This window comes from Eschrichtius robustus, chromosome 6 (genome assembly GCF_028021215.1).
Source record: "Eschrichtius robustus isolate mEscRob2 chromosome 6, mEscRob2.pri, whole genome shotgun sequence".
In the NCBI taxonomy this organism is placed as follows: Eukaryota; Metazoa; Chordata; class Mammalia; order Artiodactyla; family Eschrichtiidae; genus Eschrichtius; species Eschrichtius robustus.
In genome coordinates, this window is record NC_090829.1 from 12375189 (window position 1) to 12393164 (window position 17976).

A 17976-nucleotide genomic window follows, 5' to 3' on the forward strand; every position below is an offset into this window, starting at 1 on the left:
AAATCCTAATCTGCCCGAAATTATCAACAGACCTTTCACATCCATCCCTTTTTAACCCCTGTTAAATTTCCTCATTAAGTAAAGAATGTATGTTTTAGTTTATTTAACAAAGTTCCAAAGAACCATGGATCCAATCTCTGTAGGTAAAAGGGCATGTCCATGAGCTCTTTATTATTTAGGAGTTTTAGTAATGAACTTACAAATTTCATTAAAACTCAAATTGAATTATAGACTTTTTTGTATTTTTTTTTTAATTGAAGTATAGTTGATTTACAATGTTGTGTTAGTTTCTGGTGTACAACAGAAACTAACACACACACACCCACATACTCTTTTTCAGATTCTTTTCCATTATGGTTTATTACAGGATATTGAATATAGTGCCCTGTGCTATACAGTAGGACCTTGTTGTTTATCTATTCTATATATAATATCGTGTATCTGCTAATCCCAAACTCCTAATATATCCCCACCCCACCCCCTTTGGTAACGTAAGTTTGTTTTCTGTCTGTGAGTCTGTTTCTGTCTCATAAATGAGTTCATCTTTTGCTTTATTTAAAAGATCAAAGTCAGTTTTTAGAATACCATTTTAATTATTAAAGATTTAAATATTTAAGTGTTTGTTTTACTATTTAAGTTATTTATATTTAATGATTGTGTTTCCATATTTTAATATTTAACATCTAAAATTACTTCGCCTTCTATGTGCATATCTCTTTTTCCTTTTTAAGCGAGTGTTCTCGTGGTAAGGCACATGTTCTGGCCTTTTAGGAGCCCCGCGGTGCCCTGTGCATCCCACGGAGCTGGTGTTCGCGCTGGACCAGTCCCGGGGCGTCACGGAGCCAGAGTTCGCACGGATGAAGGAGATGATGACCTCCCTACTGGGTGGTCTCCGGGTCCGGGAGGACCACTGCCCTGCGGGTGCGCGCGTGGCCGTGCTCACCTACGACTCCCACGCCAGGCTCCTCATCCGCTTCTCCGACGCCTACAGGAAGGACAGACTCCTCAGAGAGATCGAGGCCCTTCCTTACGAGCGGTCCGCATCCAGCAGGGACATTGGCAAGGCCATGAGGTTTGTCTCCAGGAATGTCTTCAAGCGGATGCTCCCAGGGGCTCATACCAGAAGAATCGCCACGTTCTTCAGTGGCGGCCCATCTGCGGATGCCCAGACCATCACGACGGCCGGCCTGGAGTTCAGTGCCCTGGACATTATCCCGGTGGTGATCGCCTTCAGCCAGGTGCCCGCCATCAAGCGCTCGTTTGCGGTAAGAAAGGCAAGCTGCCTCATAACTCTTCTGTCTCTTTTTTGCCTGCATTCAGGGGCATTTACAAGAAAGCATGGAGCTGTACTAAGTGTTTATCATTATGGTATGTACCAGGAACATGCCAAGCCCTTGATATGCATCATCCTGTTTAGTTCCCACAAGTGGTGTGTATGAGATGGGAATCACTGTTATTCCTGTTGTACGGGTAAGAACACTGAGTCTGGAGAAGTGAACTCTATGCCCAGGTTCACACAGCTGACAAGTGGCAATGTCAGGGCTTGAATCCAGGCCTCTATTCTAGTGCTTCTCCAAGGGACTCTCTGAGTTGGCTCCGGATGTGAAGATACTAAATCTGGGTAGCCAGTAAATATTCGTGGATGTCACTGATGTGGTCATGGAATGGAAGGCAAAGGACTGATTTTATAACTTCACCAATCATGTAAATATCCACACTTTGTAAAGGAAAAGCCATTCCAGTTATAGCTTCTTAGGTTGAAGATTAAAATCTTACTGTGGGGGGGGGGGACTTCCCTGGTGGCGCAGTGGTTGAGAGTCTGCCTGCTAATGCAGGGGACACAGGTTCTAGCCCTGGTCTGGGAGGATCCCACATGCCGTGGAGCGACTGGGCCCGTGAGCCACAACTGCTGAGCCTGCGCGTCCGGAGCCTGTGCTCCGCAACAAGAGAGGCCAAGATGGTGGGAGGCCCGCACACCGTGATGAGGAGTGGCCCCCACTTGCCGCAACTGGAGAAGGCCCTTGCACAGAAGCGAAGACCCAACACAGCCAAAAATAAATAAATAAATAAATTTATTAAAAAAAAAAAAAAATCTTACTGTGGGGACATCCCGGGTGGCACAGTGGTTAAGAATCCACCTGCCAACGCAGGGGACATGGGTTCGAGCCCTGGTTCCGGAAGATCCCACATGCCATGGAGCAACTAAGCCCGCGCACCACAACTACTGAAGCCAGCGCGCCTAGAGCCCGTGCTCCGCAACAAAGACAAGCCATAGCAATGAGAAGCCCATGCACCGCAGCAAAGAGTAGCCCCTGCTCGCTGCAACTAGAGAAAGCCCACGCACAGCAACAAAGACCCAACGCAATGAATAATTAATTAATTAATTTTAAAAAAATTCTTACTGTGTAGCATTTCTAAATATACCACCTGGGATCACGGCGACCTTTAAAACACTCTATCAATAGAGCCTCAGTGGCAGGGGTTCCTTACAAAACACCTGCTGGACCTGGCCGAGTGTCCTTCTGGTCACCTGTGTCCACCCAACATGCTGTTTTGTTCTCCATTCATGGGGAAGCCATGAGGAGGGACCCCATGCATCTGCAAAGGGTATTGGAAAATGCAACCTGAACCAGGAGGACAAGCGTTTAAAAATCAATTCATATAGAGAAAGGAAAGTGAGAAGTGGCCGAGTCACTGCCTTCAGGTGTGTGGAGGATTATTACTGGAGAAAACTAGCCAGCCAACTCCAAGTTAGCAAAATCTCTTATTAGAGAAACTGGGAAACATAGCAGTGGAAACTCCAGTTTAGATTTGAGTAAGAGCTTTCTGAAGGCAAGATTGACTAACGTTGCCATGGGCCAGATGGCTAAATGTAGGTGGTCAAGACACCACCTTTCTCTGAAGGCCTTTTGTAGGGGCGGTCACTCACCTGGCAAGGGTGACTTCTGTCTTTCCTGGAGAACTAGGATTAAGTGGCTTTTTTGAGACCCTCTCCGGCTCCCTAATTTTCTGTGAAAGTGCTAAACTAAGCAGACCAGAATTGAAATATAGTACTCCTCTGTAAAATGCAGAAAGCAGTGCTTGTTTCCTAGCATTGGTGTGAAGAAGAAATGATGTAACTCCATGCACCAGTGCCTAGGACATAGCAAACACTCAAGAATGGTAGCTCTTGCTTTAATTATTATTGTTATCAGTTTCTTGACGGTGAAATAAAATCTGTTTAACTGTATTAAAGTCTGGGTTGTAAAGAAGCTGAAACTGCTATTAGCATCATTGAAACTAACTCAGAATTATGCAAATGAGCAGCCTGATCTATGAGGCTCAGAAAAGAAAATGCACATAAATTAGAAGACTGGGGCCAGCCTATGCTAATGAAGCTGCTTTGAGAGGCAGCGGCTCAAAGATTCTGTAAGTGTATTTGGTTACACACAGAGTCCTCCTAATTCCCTCTGTTTATTGGGAGCGCCCATTGTCCCTTGGCTTTACTTAGTCACAAAATAGGAGACAGCTTAATATCCTGACACAAATGATTGATGGTACTTGCGATACAAATTTAAACAGACGCAATTCCACCTACCCTCTCAAAGGTATGTGCATGGCGTATAACTTTAGAAAAGATATTTTGTTGAGTTTTTCTTTTAAACTTTGGAGTGTTAACAGTCCCACTTAGAGATTCTACCCACATCACCTAGAGACTGCTTGTTCCTTTCTTGAAGGAATTTATCTCAAAAGAGCACCAATGAAGGTTCAGATTCTTGACAATGACCCTCACAGATTGGAGCAGTGTTGGCCCCAACATCCCTTGGGTAGGAAAAGAGTTAGAGTTGCAGACAGAAGTCAGACTTGGTCCCAAGGTTCATTCATCCAACAGATGTTAAGTGAGCAGCTCATATATACCAGGTGCCATCCTAGGCTCTGAGGACACAAGAGTAAGTAGAAAACCAAAAAACCTCACCTATTAGAGGGTGGAGCTATGCAGGGTTGTCTAGAAGGTCTCAAAACAAGTTGATGAGAAGCCAATACCTGACATTGCAGAAGAGAGATGATGTTACTACTTCTCCATTTCCCTCTGTTTCTTTCTTCTATCCATTCTCTTCACTTGCTCTTAAACTGTCATTTATTAGTACTTTAAGAACAGAGCTCAAAATTTTAATGACACAATAAATTTTTATTTGGAGGCCATATCACAAAACCCCTCTTTCGTTTCATAACCATTGTGACTTTTCTGTATCTTGATTCGTCTGAGAGTTCAGTAGAATCCAACTGAAATTTGGAACCTGTGTAGACACGTGTGGCAGGTCTCAGAAGCAGCTGCTCTGAAAACATGGACTCATTTCCCTATGTTTCTGAGCAAATGGGTTGTGTGATCACCATCTTGGAAATTTTTCATGATGGTCTGAAGCCGAGTGATGAGCTGGTCATCCTTCTGGAATGGAAGACCATTTTTGATTGGAAAAACCTCAATCTCAGCTCTGTTTTGTCTGTAGGGTTTTTCCTTTAAATTTGTTGGGCAATTACCTCTTAATTCTGGTGAAACTTTATTTGCTGCCCGTGAAGAATTCTAATGTGGGCTGGGTCTCCCTTTCTAATATATGTATAAGAAATGTCCCCTTTATAGCTAGCCTTATTTTCTTCCCTTTACTCTGCTGTTTAGCGTTGCAGGCGAGAGAAACATTAGGTGTAATAGTTGACATTACAGATTATTCTAGTGCTGAAACAGAGCTGAAATTGGGGGGAGAGAGGGTTAAATGGGAAACTTTAGCACTCTGAGCACCCTGCCCTTTTATTTTTAAAAGGATTTCCTTTGTTAATAGAGAATTGTCTAAAGAGTGTTAATGGTATCTTTTTTGAATGCACCAATTCATGGAGCCCCATGATGTTGAGAAAGTAAAGAGCAGGGTATCATCCAGAACGATGTACTGAAGGCTCATATTACCCATCTGTGGATCATCCAAGCTGGTGCATCTTTGAATCCACAAGAAAGTCAGCAATAAGAAAAGTGACCCATAGGACCCTTTTATTTTAAATCCCCAACCCACATTCATCTTGGGGAATTTTTCTGTAATATGCTAATTACAGTTGCTCCAATGACGTGTGGTAGGATGAGTGATCTCTAAGACCACATCTGCCGAACTTTATTGATTAGGAGATTACTTGGAGGAAGGGGAGTGGAGAGCACAGACCCCCTGAGGTCTCTCCCAGAAAAAAAAAAAAAAAAAAAAAAAGACGCACTAGAATCAATGAGTGGAAAGTATGGCTTTAGGTTGACACCAACATGTTGATACACAGTTAAATGTGAAGCCTAAGTTATCAACTAGTGCCACTGCCAGAAGGATGGAGGTTGCCACATGGTAGACATGCAGAACACAAACTAGTGAACAAAGGGCAGCAATCTCTGGGTGACATGGTGATAACACTGTTCCAAATCAAGTTAGAACCCCCTGATGCAAAACTACAGTCAAAGTAGCTCAGGCAGAGGGTGGAAGGTAGGTCTTAGGTGGGGAGAGCAAAGTTTTTGTTTTGTTTTGTTTTGTTTTTTTAATACACCTTTATTGGAGTATAATTGCTTCACAGTACTGTGTTAGTTTCTGTTTACAACAAAGTGAATCAGCTATATGTGTACATATATCCCCATATCTCCTCCCTCTTGCGTCTCCCTCCCACCCTCCTTTTCCCACCCCTCTAGGTCGTCGCAAAGCACGGAGCTGATCTCCCTGTGCTATGTTGCTGCTTCCCACTATCTATCTATTTTACATTTGGTAGTGTATATATGTCGATGTTACTCTCACTTCACCCAAGCTTCCCCTTCCATCCCTTGTGTCCTCAAGTCCATTCTCTATGTCTGCGCCTTTATTCCTGCCCTGCCAATAGGTTCATTAGTACCATTTTTTTTTTTTGATTCCATATATATGTGTTAGCATACGGTATTTGTTTTTCTCTTTCTGACTTACTTCACTCTGTATGACAGACTCTAGGTCCATCCACCTCACTACAAATAACTCAATTTCATTTCTTTTTATGGCTAAGTAATATTCCATTGTATATATGTGCCACATGTTCTTTATCCATTCATCTGTTGATGGACACTTAAGTTGTTTCCATGTCCTAGCTATTGTAAATAGAGCTGCAATGAACATTGTGGTACATGACTCTTTTTGAATTATGGTTTTCTCAGGGTATATGCCCAGTAGTGGGATTGCTGGGTCATATGGTAGTTCTATTTTTAGTTTTTTAAGGAACCTCCATACTGTTCTCCATAGTGGCTGTATCAGTTTACATTCCCACCAACAGTGCAGGAGGCAAAGTTTCAACTGGAGGCATCTGTATTCCTCCCCACTCTGGGCTCACTTTCCTCATCTATGAAATGGTGAGATTGGATTCTAAGATTTCTTCTAGGTCAAGCCTTCTGTGACTTTTTTTTCCCGGACCCTGATAGTTGGCAATAAGAAATTACTTTGCCCCTATCAGATGGACTGATCCATGCTCTCTGGATTTGGTTTCCTGGTCCCTCATCACAGTCCAGATGAAGCGATGGCATGATTCACTGGAAATATTGCCCAGACACCTATTAAAAGACGTTAATAATTCAGGCTAATTGTGTCTTCTGGTGGACAAGAATCAAGAGTCAAGACTGTGTTTACAGGTCCCCATTCACAAAATGTCCCCATTTATGTCCCCACCACCTGTCCCTTTTCTGCCACCCGACTATCACAGGATCTTTTCTTTTTTTAATTAATTTTTATTGGAGTATAGTTGCTTTACAATGTTGTTAGTTTCAGGTGTACAGCAAAGTGAATCAGTTATACATATACATATATCCACTCTTTTTTAGATTCTTTTCCCATATAGGTCATTACAGAGTACTGAGTAGAGTTCCCTGTGCTATACAGTAGGTTCTTATTAGTTATCTATTTTATATACAGTAATGTGTGTATGTAAATCCCAATCTCCCAATTTATCCCTCCTACCCCTTGGTAATTATAAGTTTGTTTTCCACATCTGTAACTCTACTTCTGTTTTGTAAATAAGTTCATTTGTACCATTTTTTAAAACTTGCTTATATGTGGAATTTCATCACAGGGTCTTTTCTTTTTCTCTCTTCTCTTAAACCACACGATGCTCACTCTCACTCTGTTTCTTCCCTCTCAGTCTTTGTCAGACACCATACCTTCCTTTCTCTATACATTTGTGCCTAGAAATTTAGCTAAAAGCTTCAGTTACCGCTTATTCCCTCCGAGCCTCCCCCTCTCACCCAGATGGCTTAGGAAGGCAAACACAGTGGTCTCCCAGAGAGGAATTCAGGGGAGTGCTGATTTCTCCATCTCTTATACGTGGGAGAATAAAAGATGGGCAGAAGCAGAGATAACTCTCAGGAAAGCCCCCACCCCCCCTTCCCATGTCCCTTGCTCCTCAGTGAACAACATAGAAGATGACCAGCCTGCAGCCCTGTCCGTGCTCACCACTAAGACGGGGAGACGCACTGCCCTCAGGACCCCAGTTCTGGGTTTCTGATCGGCTCAGGTGTCCATCCCTGATGCAATCTGCTCTGCTGAGAGATGGGGTCACCCCACACCAACACAGCTGCCTGAGTCGCACCTCTGTGGATCAAGTATGGGAAGGAAACTTCCCTGAGAATGAGGGGAAGGGGTTAGCCAGATGGGCTGTGGATAAAGTATGGGAAGGAAGCTTCCCTGAGAAGGAGGGGAAGGGGTTAGCCAGATGGGCTGTGGATAAAGTATGGGAAGGAAGCTTCCCTGAGAAGGAGGGGAGGGGGTTAGCTAGATGTGTTCACAGGGGAGACTAAATGTTGCGTGACACATCTCTGAGGCATTGGGTAGGATCACACCCACAATACGCCTTCAACTGTCAGTGATCTCTGGGTCAATTAACTGGCAAGCTAATTATTCTTCATTATTTGGAGGCTCCATATTGTCTGCTTCTCTCCAGCCTCAAATTCCTCGGGGAGGTTACTAATAATAGGGCCAAATTGGAAAGAGTGGGAAGTTGTTCAGAGGAGAGCTGCCTGGACATGAATCTGGGTCTGCACTTCAAAGCCAGGGTCAATGCCTAGTTCATGGTGGGAACTCAAAGCCAGTTCTAAAGCACATCTGTGATTTCACACAGTTGTCTGGACTTGGGAAGAGGGGTGTCTCTGGTCCTTTTCCTTAAATGGTTTCCATGTCCAGTGTCTTTTGATCAGTACTTTAACCTTTCTCTGAGCTTCAGTTTCCTCGTCTGTAAAATAGGAATGATGAACTTAAGAACGAACTCACTGGGCTGTGAGTGGAAGTGCTTTGTGGTCTCTGATGACCCACGTGGCACCTACCTGGTGCCAGTAAGTGCTTTACAATTATGAATTCATTTAGTGCCCACGGTAGCCCTGTTAGGGAGTAGTATGACTATTCTGTTCACAGATGTGGAAAGAGAGGCAAAGCCACTTGTCATCCAGCTAAAGAGAAAGTCGTGGGTTAAACCCAGACAGTGCTCTTAGCCCCTCTGCCCTTCAGCCTCCCCGGGACCCTCTTAGAAGGAGACACCCCCCCCCCCCCACTTCTCTCTGCAGATCAGCTCTCTGGACCATCCTGGGAGGTTCCTGCAGCCCCACCCATGAAGCTCTTCTTTCTCTTGCTTCTGCTTCTTGCAGATTGACGACACTGGCAGATTCCAAGTCATCATGGTTCCACACAGGACTGACTCTGCGCCAGCACTAGAGGGACTCCAGCGGTGCACTTTCTGCTACGGTGAGACCCACAGGGAGAACATAACTTGATCAGGCCCGTCAAGCAGTGCAGTGAGTCACCATTGGCAGGAGCGGCTGGAACTTGGCAGCAGAGGCGCTAGTGGCCTTGGGAGGATCTCTGGGGCTCCGGCCTCACTTCGCCACACAACCTCATCCACAGATGGAGCCTCTCAGCTCATGCAGCTTCTAGGAAACAGGAATCATTTTTAGAAAAACTTAGCCTGTCCCGTTGCCAACTTTTTCATGCTGTATATTTATGAGTTTTCTAAATCTCAAATGTTCACAACCCCAAAGAAATGCTTTACAGTGGGAGTGGAAATTAGCAGAAATTCATACATTTCTCTTTGGAAAGAGGTTTTCTCAGACTCCCAAATGTTAAGCATCAGAAAGATTTGCAATGCTGGTTTGTCTGTGGTTGTGTTTTATACACAATCTATAGGTCTAGCTGGAGAACTGGATAGACCTGTATTTGAGTATTCTAAAATTTGAATGTTCTAATAATTACAAACAGAGTGGGACCCACTGAGGTTACTGGTGGGTGTGATAGCTTACAGTTATCAGACATTCATTATTAGCCACACACTGCTCTAATTGCTTTATGTAACACTGATGGTGATGATGATGATACTTAACGCTTAGGCTATTGGGTTTATTGTGTTCTAAGCACTCTTCTCATTGTTTCATTCGATCCTTATAATCACCCTAAAATGTTTGAAAGGTTATTAGCTCCATTTTACAGATGAGATGAAATAGTTTGCTCACAGCCAGATCAAACCCGAGAAAGCTGGCGTTAAGACACCTGCAATTTATGAGAAACACAGATCCTATTATGCTGTTCCCTGAAACTCTGTATTTGGCCTTGAAGAAAATGCTTAATTCCTCTCCTTCTGCATGTGTGTCAATGAGATGCTCATTCTGGTCATGTGAGTGACTTCATAGGGAGGTGACAACTCCAAGAGAGAAGTGGGATTTCTCCTAATAACCCTCTCTTCCTTCTGTCTTCCCCTCTGCTGCCCTCTGATCATTTCCTCCCCCAGCCACCTGAAGAGCTCACCACACCACGGGCAGATACATCCCCCTCGAGCTCTCAGCTGTGCATAGACACATCAGTGATGCATGTGCTGGTCTGATGCATGGTCAGAAGTTGCCAGTGTGTGTCTGGGGATATATTTTGGCTCCATTTCTTGGCTTAAATCCTTGTTTTGTCTCTGAGGCATATAATGGAAGGTATTTTGGCTGTTGTTTCCTGCAATTAAGAAACCCCACAAAATTGAGTAAATGGGCAGGCTACTGTCCCTGATTTTAGAAACTGCCTTGCACACAGGTGACTGTGCTGTCATCTGACTGTTAAACAGCATCATCAAATTTTATTGAATTTTAAGAAGGGAATCATAACTTGTTCAGAGCTTATATCTTTATTGAGTCCATGAGTAAGACTGAAGTTCTGAAGTTTGCTCCATCCCCTTAGGATCTGCACTCTAGTTATTAACCTTTCATCTGATAGCTTTTGTTCATGGCCAGGCCCATATCTAAGTACTGGCTGTCCGCACGTGTGTTTTTCCATTTCTCTTTAGTTTTTAAAGAGAAAATTCTCTTTAATTCTCATCCTTAACCATCAACTGTTATTGGAAATCTAGGACTGCAGAATATCAACCCTGAAAGGGCTCTCTGGGTGAATCTAATCCAAGCACCTAGTTGTGCAGAATTAAGGCCCAGTCTTGGCTTGGACAGGGGCGCACAGCATGTTTGTTACTGGGGGCAGCTAGACCAGAACACAGGCACCCTGGCTCTCAGGCCAAGGGGCCTCCCCTCTGCTGTACTATGTGGCCTTGCTTCAAACAGTACCACACTGACTTCATACGCAGACCCTTCTAGAAATGCTGGTGTCTCCTTTGGCAAAATAACTCTATTCTCCCACCCTCAGACTTCAGTAAAATTAGAAGATTAGGTGACCTCTAAGATCCTTTCATTTCCAAGTTATTTTTTATTCCTCTGAATATTCATTGTGGTCAGGTTCAATAAATTAATGCACGCTCTGTTTTTATTACTATACCTTTTTTTAAATGAGATATGCATAATTATTAAAATGACCTCATATTTTATGAAAGTCCGTTAACATGTAGTATTTATATTCGTTTATTTAACAAACACATACTGAGCTTTCAACTAATAGGTACTTTGGACATAAGACATGAGTGGTAGTTTTGTCCTTAATGTCTCTGCATAGATAGACTTAGAGTTATAAACCTTTATTTAAATTGAAATGAAAGATGCATTGCTTTTTTCACTCTTACTTTTTAAGCAGGTTACTTTGCATAGTAAAGCAGTGTGCGTGGGATGATAGGGGTCATTGGTTTAATCTGTATATTGTCAATTAGAGAGATCATTAGTTTTTATGTCATGATACAGTATATCATGTACAATCATGAGATGAATTGTCCACTTCAATCTTTATAAACTTAAAGCAGAGCCAAGATGAAACTTCTGTTGAAAGCAACCTAGTTTTAAAAAGTCAGATAATATTAGTGAATGGAACTCAAGACACGGGCTGTGTATAAAAATCTGTATTTTGGGAATCAAAATGAAAACCACGTACTAAGAAATCTTCCTGTTGCTAACCTCAAAGTCATTTAGTTACTACTTTAACATCAAAGATTATGCAGCTTCCAAATGTTGAAAGGTTTGAGATGCTATCTCTTCCTTTTCTGTCCGTTTCTGTTTAGTAACCCTAAGTGACTTTTGGTCTGCAGATGTATGCAAGCCGGATGCTTCTTGCGACCAAGCCAGACCACTCGCCGTGCAATCTTACATGGACGCTGCTTTCCTTCTGGATGGCTCCCGGCATGTGGGAAATGCAGAATTTGAAGAGATAAGAGGCTTCCTGGGAGCACTGTTAGATCACTTTGAAATCACCCCAGAGCCTGAGACCTCTGTCACTGGGGACCGGGTGGCCCTATTAAGCCACGCTCCCCCCCACTTCCTACCCAACACTCAGAGGAGTCCCGTTAGAAGTGAATTTAACCTTACCACCTACAAGAGTAAACGCCTCATGAAGAGGCACGTGGAAGAATCAGTTCAGCAGCTCAATGGAGATGCTTTTATTGGTCATGCCTTACAGTGGACTCTGAACAACGTCTTCTTGAGTACACCCAATCTGAGAAGAAATAAAGTCATTTTTGTGATATCTGCTGGGGAAACCAGTCACTTGGATAGGGAAACCTTAAAGAAAGAATCCTTGAGAGCCAAGTGTCAAGGTTATGCCTTATTTGTGTTTTCCCTTGGCCCTTCTTGGAACGACCAGGAACTGGAAGATCTAGCCAGCTACCCTTTGGATCACCACTTGGTCCAGCTTGGCCGCATTCATAAGCCTGACCATAGATATGGTGTGAAGTTTGTGAAGGCCTTTATAAGCTCAGTCAGGCGTAAGTCATAAAATCTGTTCTTTCTTACACATTAAGAGTATACTTGATATTCCCCAAAGAAGGGCTGATGTGTTGACATGGATTCTTGGAAACCTCTATCTTCAAGACAGAGTTGCTGTCTGCAGGGTCAGCAAGGAAAATATGTAATGATGGATGTGGAGGGAGGAAGCCTCTGATTTCTAAGCATTGAATTTTCTGACTCATTTTTTTTATGCTTCTGGTTCCTATGGAGAAACAATCATAACAAGCAGTTGCTCGCATATCTGTCTACATGGAGCAGCACAGTCTGGGGGTGTGATGTCACAGCCTGGATGTTAGCTACAAAGTAGAAACCCTTGGCATGTAACATTATCACGCTGCCCTTTGATGGAAAGTTTGACCGGTTAACACCCCAAAAGAGAGAGCCAGAGAAAAATTCAACAATCCTTGGCTTTGCTTTTACAAGTTCCAAAGGCAGAGTTTGAAGTATTAGGAGATACCATTTTACCTGTCAGAATAAAAGATACATCCTTGCAAAACTTTCTTAGCTTTGTTAATGAGTTTTTATGATGCCAGTAATTAGTGTAACTGGTGCCCATGAAAAAGAAAAGTGGGCTGTATTTCTTGGAGTGAGCTTGCCTTGAAAGTATGCAATTCATTTTGAATGCAACAGGATGGATTAAGAGAAGCTATGTCCTGATATGACTCTGGAGGTTGAAGAAAAGCACTGTCAGATTTCTGATCATTTTTGTGGTGAATTTCCTTTTGGAGTACAGATAAAGGAAAGTGAACACACAGGCTAAAGGGCACCCAGTGTAGCTTAAGGAAAATTCTGACTGTGTCTCAAACTTGTCACTGACATTCATGGTGAGACCAGTTAAGGCTGCAAAGACACGGACTAGTCAGGGTCAGGGAGGTCTGAGGAGCCTTGGGAAATGGTTGGCGGGACTAATGTCATGTCCTCTGGTCCTCTGCTACTCTAGGTGTGAGTCTAGGACCAACATCCCAGCATCACCTGGGAACTTGTGAAAAATGCAGAATTGCAGGCCCCACCCCAGACATTTTGTTCCAGAATCTGCATTTTATCAAGATCCCCATGCGATTCATATGTACATTATAGATTGAGAAATACTGGTATAGGAGCAGGTCCTCCCAGAATGAAATTTGTGTGGATGGGTTCTGGAATAGGATCCAGAAAGAGGAGCTGGAAATAAATAAGGGAAAAAATAAATGAAGGCCAGGGGTCATTCTGAAAAAAGAAATCACAAGGCATTTGTAAGGGTAAAACAAAAGAACACCGTGAAAGATGCTCAGCAACTTGTAAAGAAATACTCCTTATGAGGCAGAAAGTTGAAAGGAAGTTAAGATGGAATTTCTTTCCCCAACTCAGCAAAATTCTCAGTGGTGTTTCATGGTAACTAGTCAAACTATATGATTAGATAAATGACACCCACTCCATAACCCACGGAAAGAGGAGGAGATGTTTTAAGAAGAATTATTTGGGGTTTAAAGTTTTCTAAGACTTTAACTATCTAGAAATCTCCAATCTTTAAACTATAGCTGTGAAAGTACAAAAAGTTGAAAAGACTTTAACATAATCATATTCAATCCTACATGCTCCATTCAATAGCAGGCCCCCAGACCCACACTCACCCCTCAACATTAACATGTATGTATTAGGTACCTACTCTGAGCCACTCACTGTTGAGGTATGGGGTATCAAGGAGGGACCAAAACAGATGTGGTCCTTACCCTCCTAGGCATCCCAGTCTAGCTCCCTCTCTAAGTGACTCTTTTTTATCACACTACTGTGACAGATTTGGCTATCAGACACAGTTCACATCAGAATCGACATATTTTCTATGCAAAACTACTGACTGACAACCTTAGAGTTAAGACAGATAATTAAAAATCAGATATACATAAAGGAAACATCACAGTCTTGGCCACTCAGTCTAGAAACACACAGCCCAATCTACAATAGCAGCTCAGAAGGTAGTGCTGGATCACAGCCCAGGACCAACTTGCTACTTATGACGACCTGGGACCACCAGGAAAAGATTTAATCGTGTTTAACACACAAATTAAATGCTTCAAGGAAATAATAATGCATTTTTTAAAGTTTCTCATCAAAAAATGGTTTTTTAATGTTTAAATGGTGTGGGAAGAGGCATGCTTTCATATTATGAAAAATTAATATACTTCAGATGAAATGAATTATAATGAATTAAACCCAAGATGGCACTGTGGTTACTGTTGTTGTTAATGATATGGAGACCATAAAGGAAATATCCTTTTCCCTTTGCATTTTAATATTCCAAAGGAGCAAGTAAAAAATAACTATTCTGATTAGTTCATGTCAGAGGCTAGACTGTTAGGATGGGCTTGTGATTTCTCCTCTAACGTTTGATGGACTTTAGCAGCTAAGGGCATCTTATGGAAAAGTAAGTTGACTTTTCCACCTATAAATTTGACAGTCATGCATTTTCTAAACCCTATTTTAGAGACTACCCTGAGAAATCTGCTTTCATCTCATATGGCCACCTTAGTTGGTGTCTTCCTTTGATGGATGTTGAAAACAGTGAAGGGACAATTTGCATGCAGAGCAGATTGCTGTAATGTTAATTGCTGTGAATAAGAGTCCCCTCACATATTTTTTTTTTCTTCCTAGGTGCAATCAACAAATATCCACCAATAAACATCAAAGCAAAGTGCTACAGACTCAGCTCTGCAGATCCGCAGCAGCCCCTGCGCCAGTTGCAAAGGTATTACCTGCTTGGTATTACTTGATAAATGAATGTGCCCCCTTCCTCCTCCTCCTTATCTCCCTCTTCTCTATCCTATTTGGACAAAATCTACCACTACATGATAATAAAATATAATTTGAGGGAACGAGAGATAATAAAAAATGACCAGGTTGATCTGAAAACAATCAAATAAGAGTTTTTTTAAATAGAAAATCTAAGTGTTGAACTAAAATAACCAATGGGACACCCCAGTGGCAATGAGCGGACCTGATAACCAGATCTTGGTTTCTAAGAAGTATCATTCCCCACTAAAAGGAACCAGGTTTCTTGGAGAAATAACTAATCCTAGGCTGTAACAGGGAAAGTACAATGTGAGCCTGGAACATTTGTTATGCCAGAAAGCAAGAAAGTAGCAAAAACTGTCATGTCAAAAGGACAAAGGAGTTGTCTTGAAAGGGTTCCCACTGGCCCAATTTTGAACAATTTGAACATCAGAAAGACTAATGATGGTAATTGATTACAACACTGAATTTTAAAAATCCACAAATCTATCTAGAGACCCAAAAAGAGAGGAAGGGAGGAAAAGTTCTTTTTTATAGACGTATACTAGCTAATAAATACAGAAAAAGTGGTAGAATTAGAAAATTACCAATTTGTAATCCCTATTGTAATAACTGAGTCAGGCAAGGATCAAGGAATGCTAAAACCAGTGGGTGACAAGTTGGGGGGGCAGGCTATTTACAGTCCCACAGAACCCCTCACATATTTATTAATGACAGAGGGGAAATGTGCCTTTACATGGTGAGGTCTGGCCGTAGCCACTGTAACCAGGATCTGACACTATGTGTCTCCTGAGGGGAGGCAGGGGGAGATACAGTATCACCCATGTGGGATTCTGGCTGGAGATGTTTGACCCAAGTCTAATAATGAGGAAACCATTGGACAATCCAGAATATGGGATGTTCTTCAGAACAGCCGGCCTATATTCTTCCTAGGTTTCAATGACATGAACAGCAGAGGGATGTGAGGTAGTGTCCTAGAATTGGAGAAACTACAGAGACATAACAGCCAAATGTAGTGGTGTGAACCTTGATTGGATCCTAGATTAGGAAAAAAAGCTTATATTAATGACATTTGGGGGATAATTGGGGAAATTTGAGTATGAACAATATGTTGGGTAATATTATTGATTCATGTGAATTTCCTTATGTGTGGTAATAGTATCATGTTTGTGTGAGAGAATGTCTTTTTTCTTGAGAGCGGTATGCTGAAGTACTTAAGAGTAACATGGACCCACCACCAGAGCCTCCCATCAAGCCTCTTAGATAGCCTCAACCACCAGAGGACAGACAGCAGAAGCAAGAAAAACTACAATCCTGCAGCCTGTGGAACAAAACCCACAGTTACAGAAAGATAGACAAGATGAAAAGGCAGAGGGCTATATATCAGATGAAGGAACAAGAAAAAACCCCAGAAAAACAACTAAATGAAGTGGAGACAGGCAACCTTCCAGAAAAAGAATTCAGAATAATGATAGTGAAGATGATCCAGGACCTCGGAATAAGAATGGAGGCAAAGATTGAGAAGATGCAAGAAATGATTAACAAAGACCTAGAAGAATTAAAGAACAAACAAACAGAGATGACCAATACAATAACTGAAATGAAAACTACACTAGAAGGAATCAACAGCAGAATAACTGAGGCAGAAGAACGGATAAGTGACCTGGAAGACAGAATGGTGGAATTCACTGCTGCAGAACAGACTAAAGAAAAAAGAATGAAAAGAAATGAAGACAGCCTAAGAGACGTCTGGGACAACATTAAACGCAACAACATTCACATTATAGGGGTCCCAGAAGGAGAAGAGAGAGAGAAAAAGCCAGAGAAAATATTTGAAGAGATTATAGTCGAAAACTTCCCTAACATGGGAAAGGAAATAGCCACCCAGGTCCAGGAAGCGCAGAGAGTCCCATACAGGATAAACCCAAGGAGAAACACGCCGAGACACATAGTAATCAAAATGGCAAAAATTAAAGACAAAGAAAAATTATTGAAAGCAGCAAGGGAAAAACGACAAATAACATACAAGGGAACTCCCATAAGTTTAACAGTTGATTTCTCAGCAGAAACTCTACAAGCCAGAAGGGAGTGGCATGATATACTTAAAGTGATGAAAGGGAAGAAGCTACAACCAAGATTACTCTACCCGGCAAGGATCTCATTTAGATTTGATGGAGAAATCAAAAGCTTTACAGACAAGCAAAAGCTAAGAGAATTCAGCACCACCAAACCAGCTCTACAACAAATGCTCAAGGAACTTCTCTAAGTGGGAAACACAAGAGAAGAAAAGGACCTACAAAAACAAACCCAAAACAATTAAGAAAATGGTCATAGGAACATACATATCGATAATTACCTTAAACGTGAATGGATTAAATGCTCCAACCGAAAGACACAGGCTTGCTGAATGGATACAAAAACAAGACCCATATATATGCTGTCTACAAGAGACCCACTTTAGACCTAGGGACACATACAGACTGAAAGTGAGGGGATGGAAAAAGATATTCCATGCAAATGGAAATCAAAAGAAAGCTGGAGTAGCTATACTCATATCAGATAAAATAGACTTTAAAGTAAAGAATGTTACAAGAGACAAAGAAGGACACTACATAATGATCAAGGGATCAATCCAAGAAGAAGATATAACAATTATAAATATATATGCACCCAACATAGGAGCACCTCAATACATAAGGCAACTGCTAACAGCCATAAAAGAGGAAATTGACAGTAACACAATAATAGTGGGGGACTTTAACACCTCACTTACACCAATGGACAGATCATCCAAAATGAAAATAAATAAGGAAACAGTAGCTTTAAATGACACAACAGACCAGATAGATTTAGTTGATATTTATAGGACATTCCATCCAAAAACAGCAGATTACACTTTCTTCTCAAGTGCGCATGGAACATTCTCCAGGATAGATCACATCTTGGGTCACAAATCAAGCCTCAGTAAATTTAAGAAAATTGAAATCATATCAAGCATCTTTTCTGACCACAATGCTATGAAATTA

At 41.9% G+C, this 17976-nt stretch overlaps 1 protein-coding gene across 1 annotated transcript in view; it reads left to right on the plus strand.

Annotated features, from left to right (window-relative positions):
• Positions 1 to 17976, plus strand: part of COL6A6 (collagen type VI alpha 6 chain) — a 115071-nt gene that overhangs the window by 79905 nt on the left and 17190 nt on the right. The window contains exons 32-35 of the mRNA XM_068545896.1: positions 772 to 1265; positions 8645 to 8741; positions 11491 to 12162; positions 14813 to 14906. Coding sequence (XP_068401997.1) covers positions 772 to 1265; positions 8645 to 8741; positions 11491 to 12162; positions 14813 to 14906 — 1357 coding nt within the window. The remainder of the gene's footprint in view (positions 1 to 771; positions 1266 to 8644; positions 8742 to 11490; positions 12163 to 14812; positions 14907 to 17976) is intronic.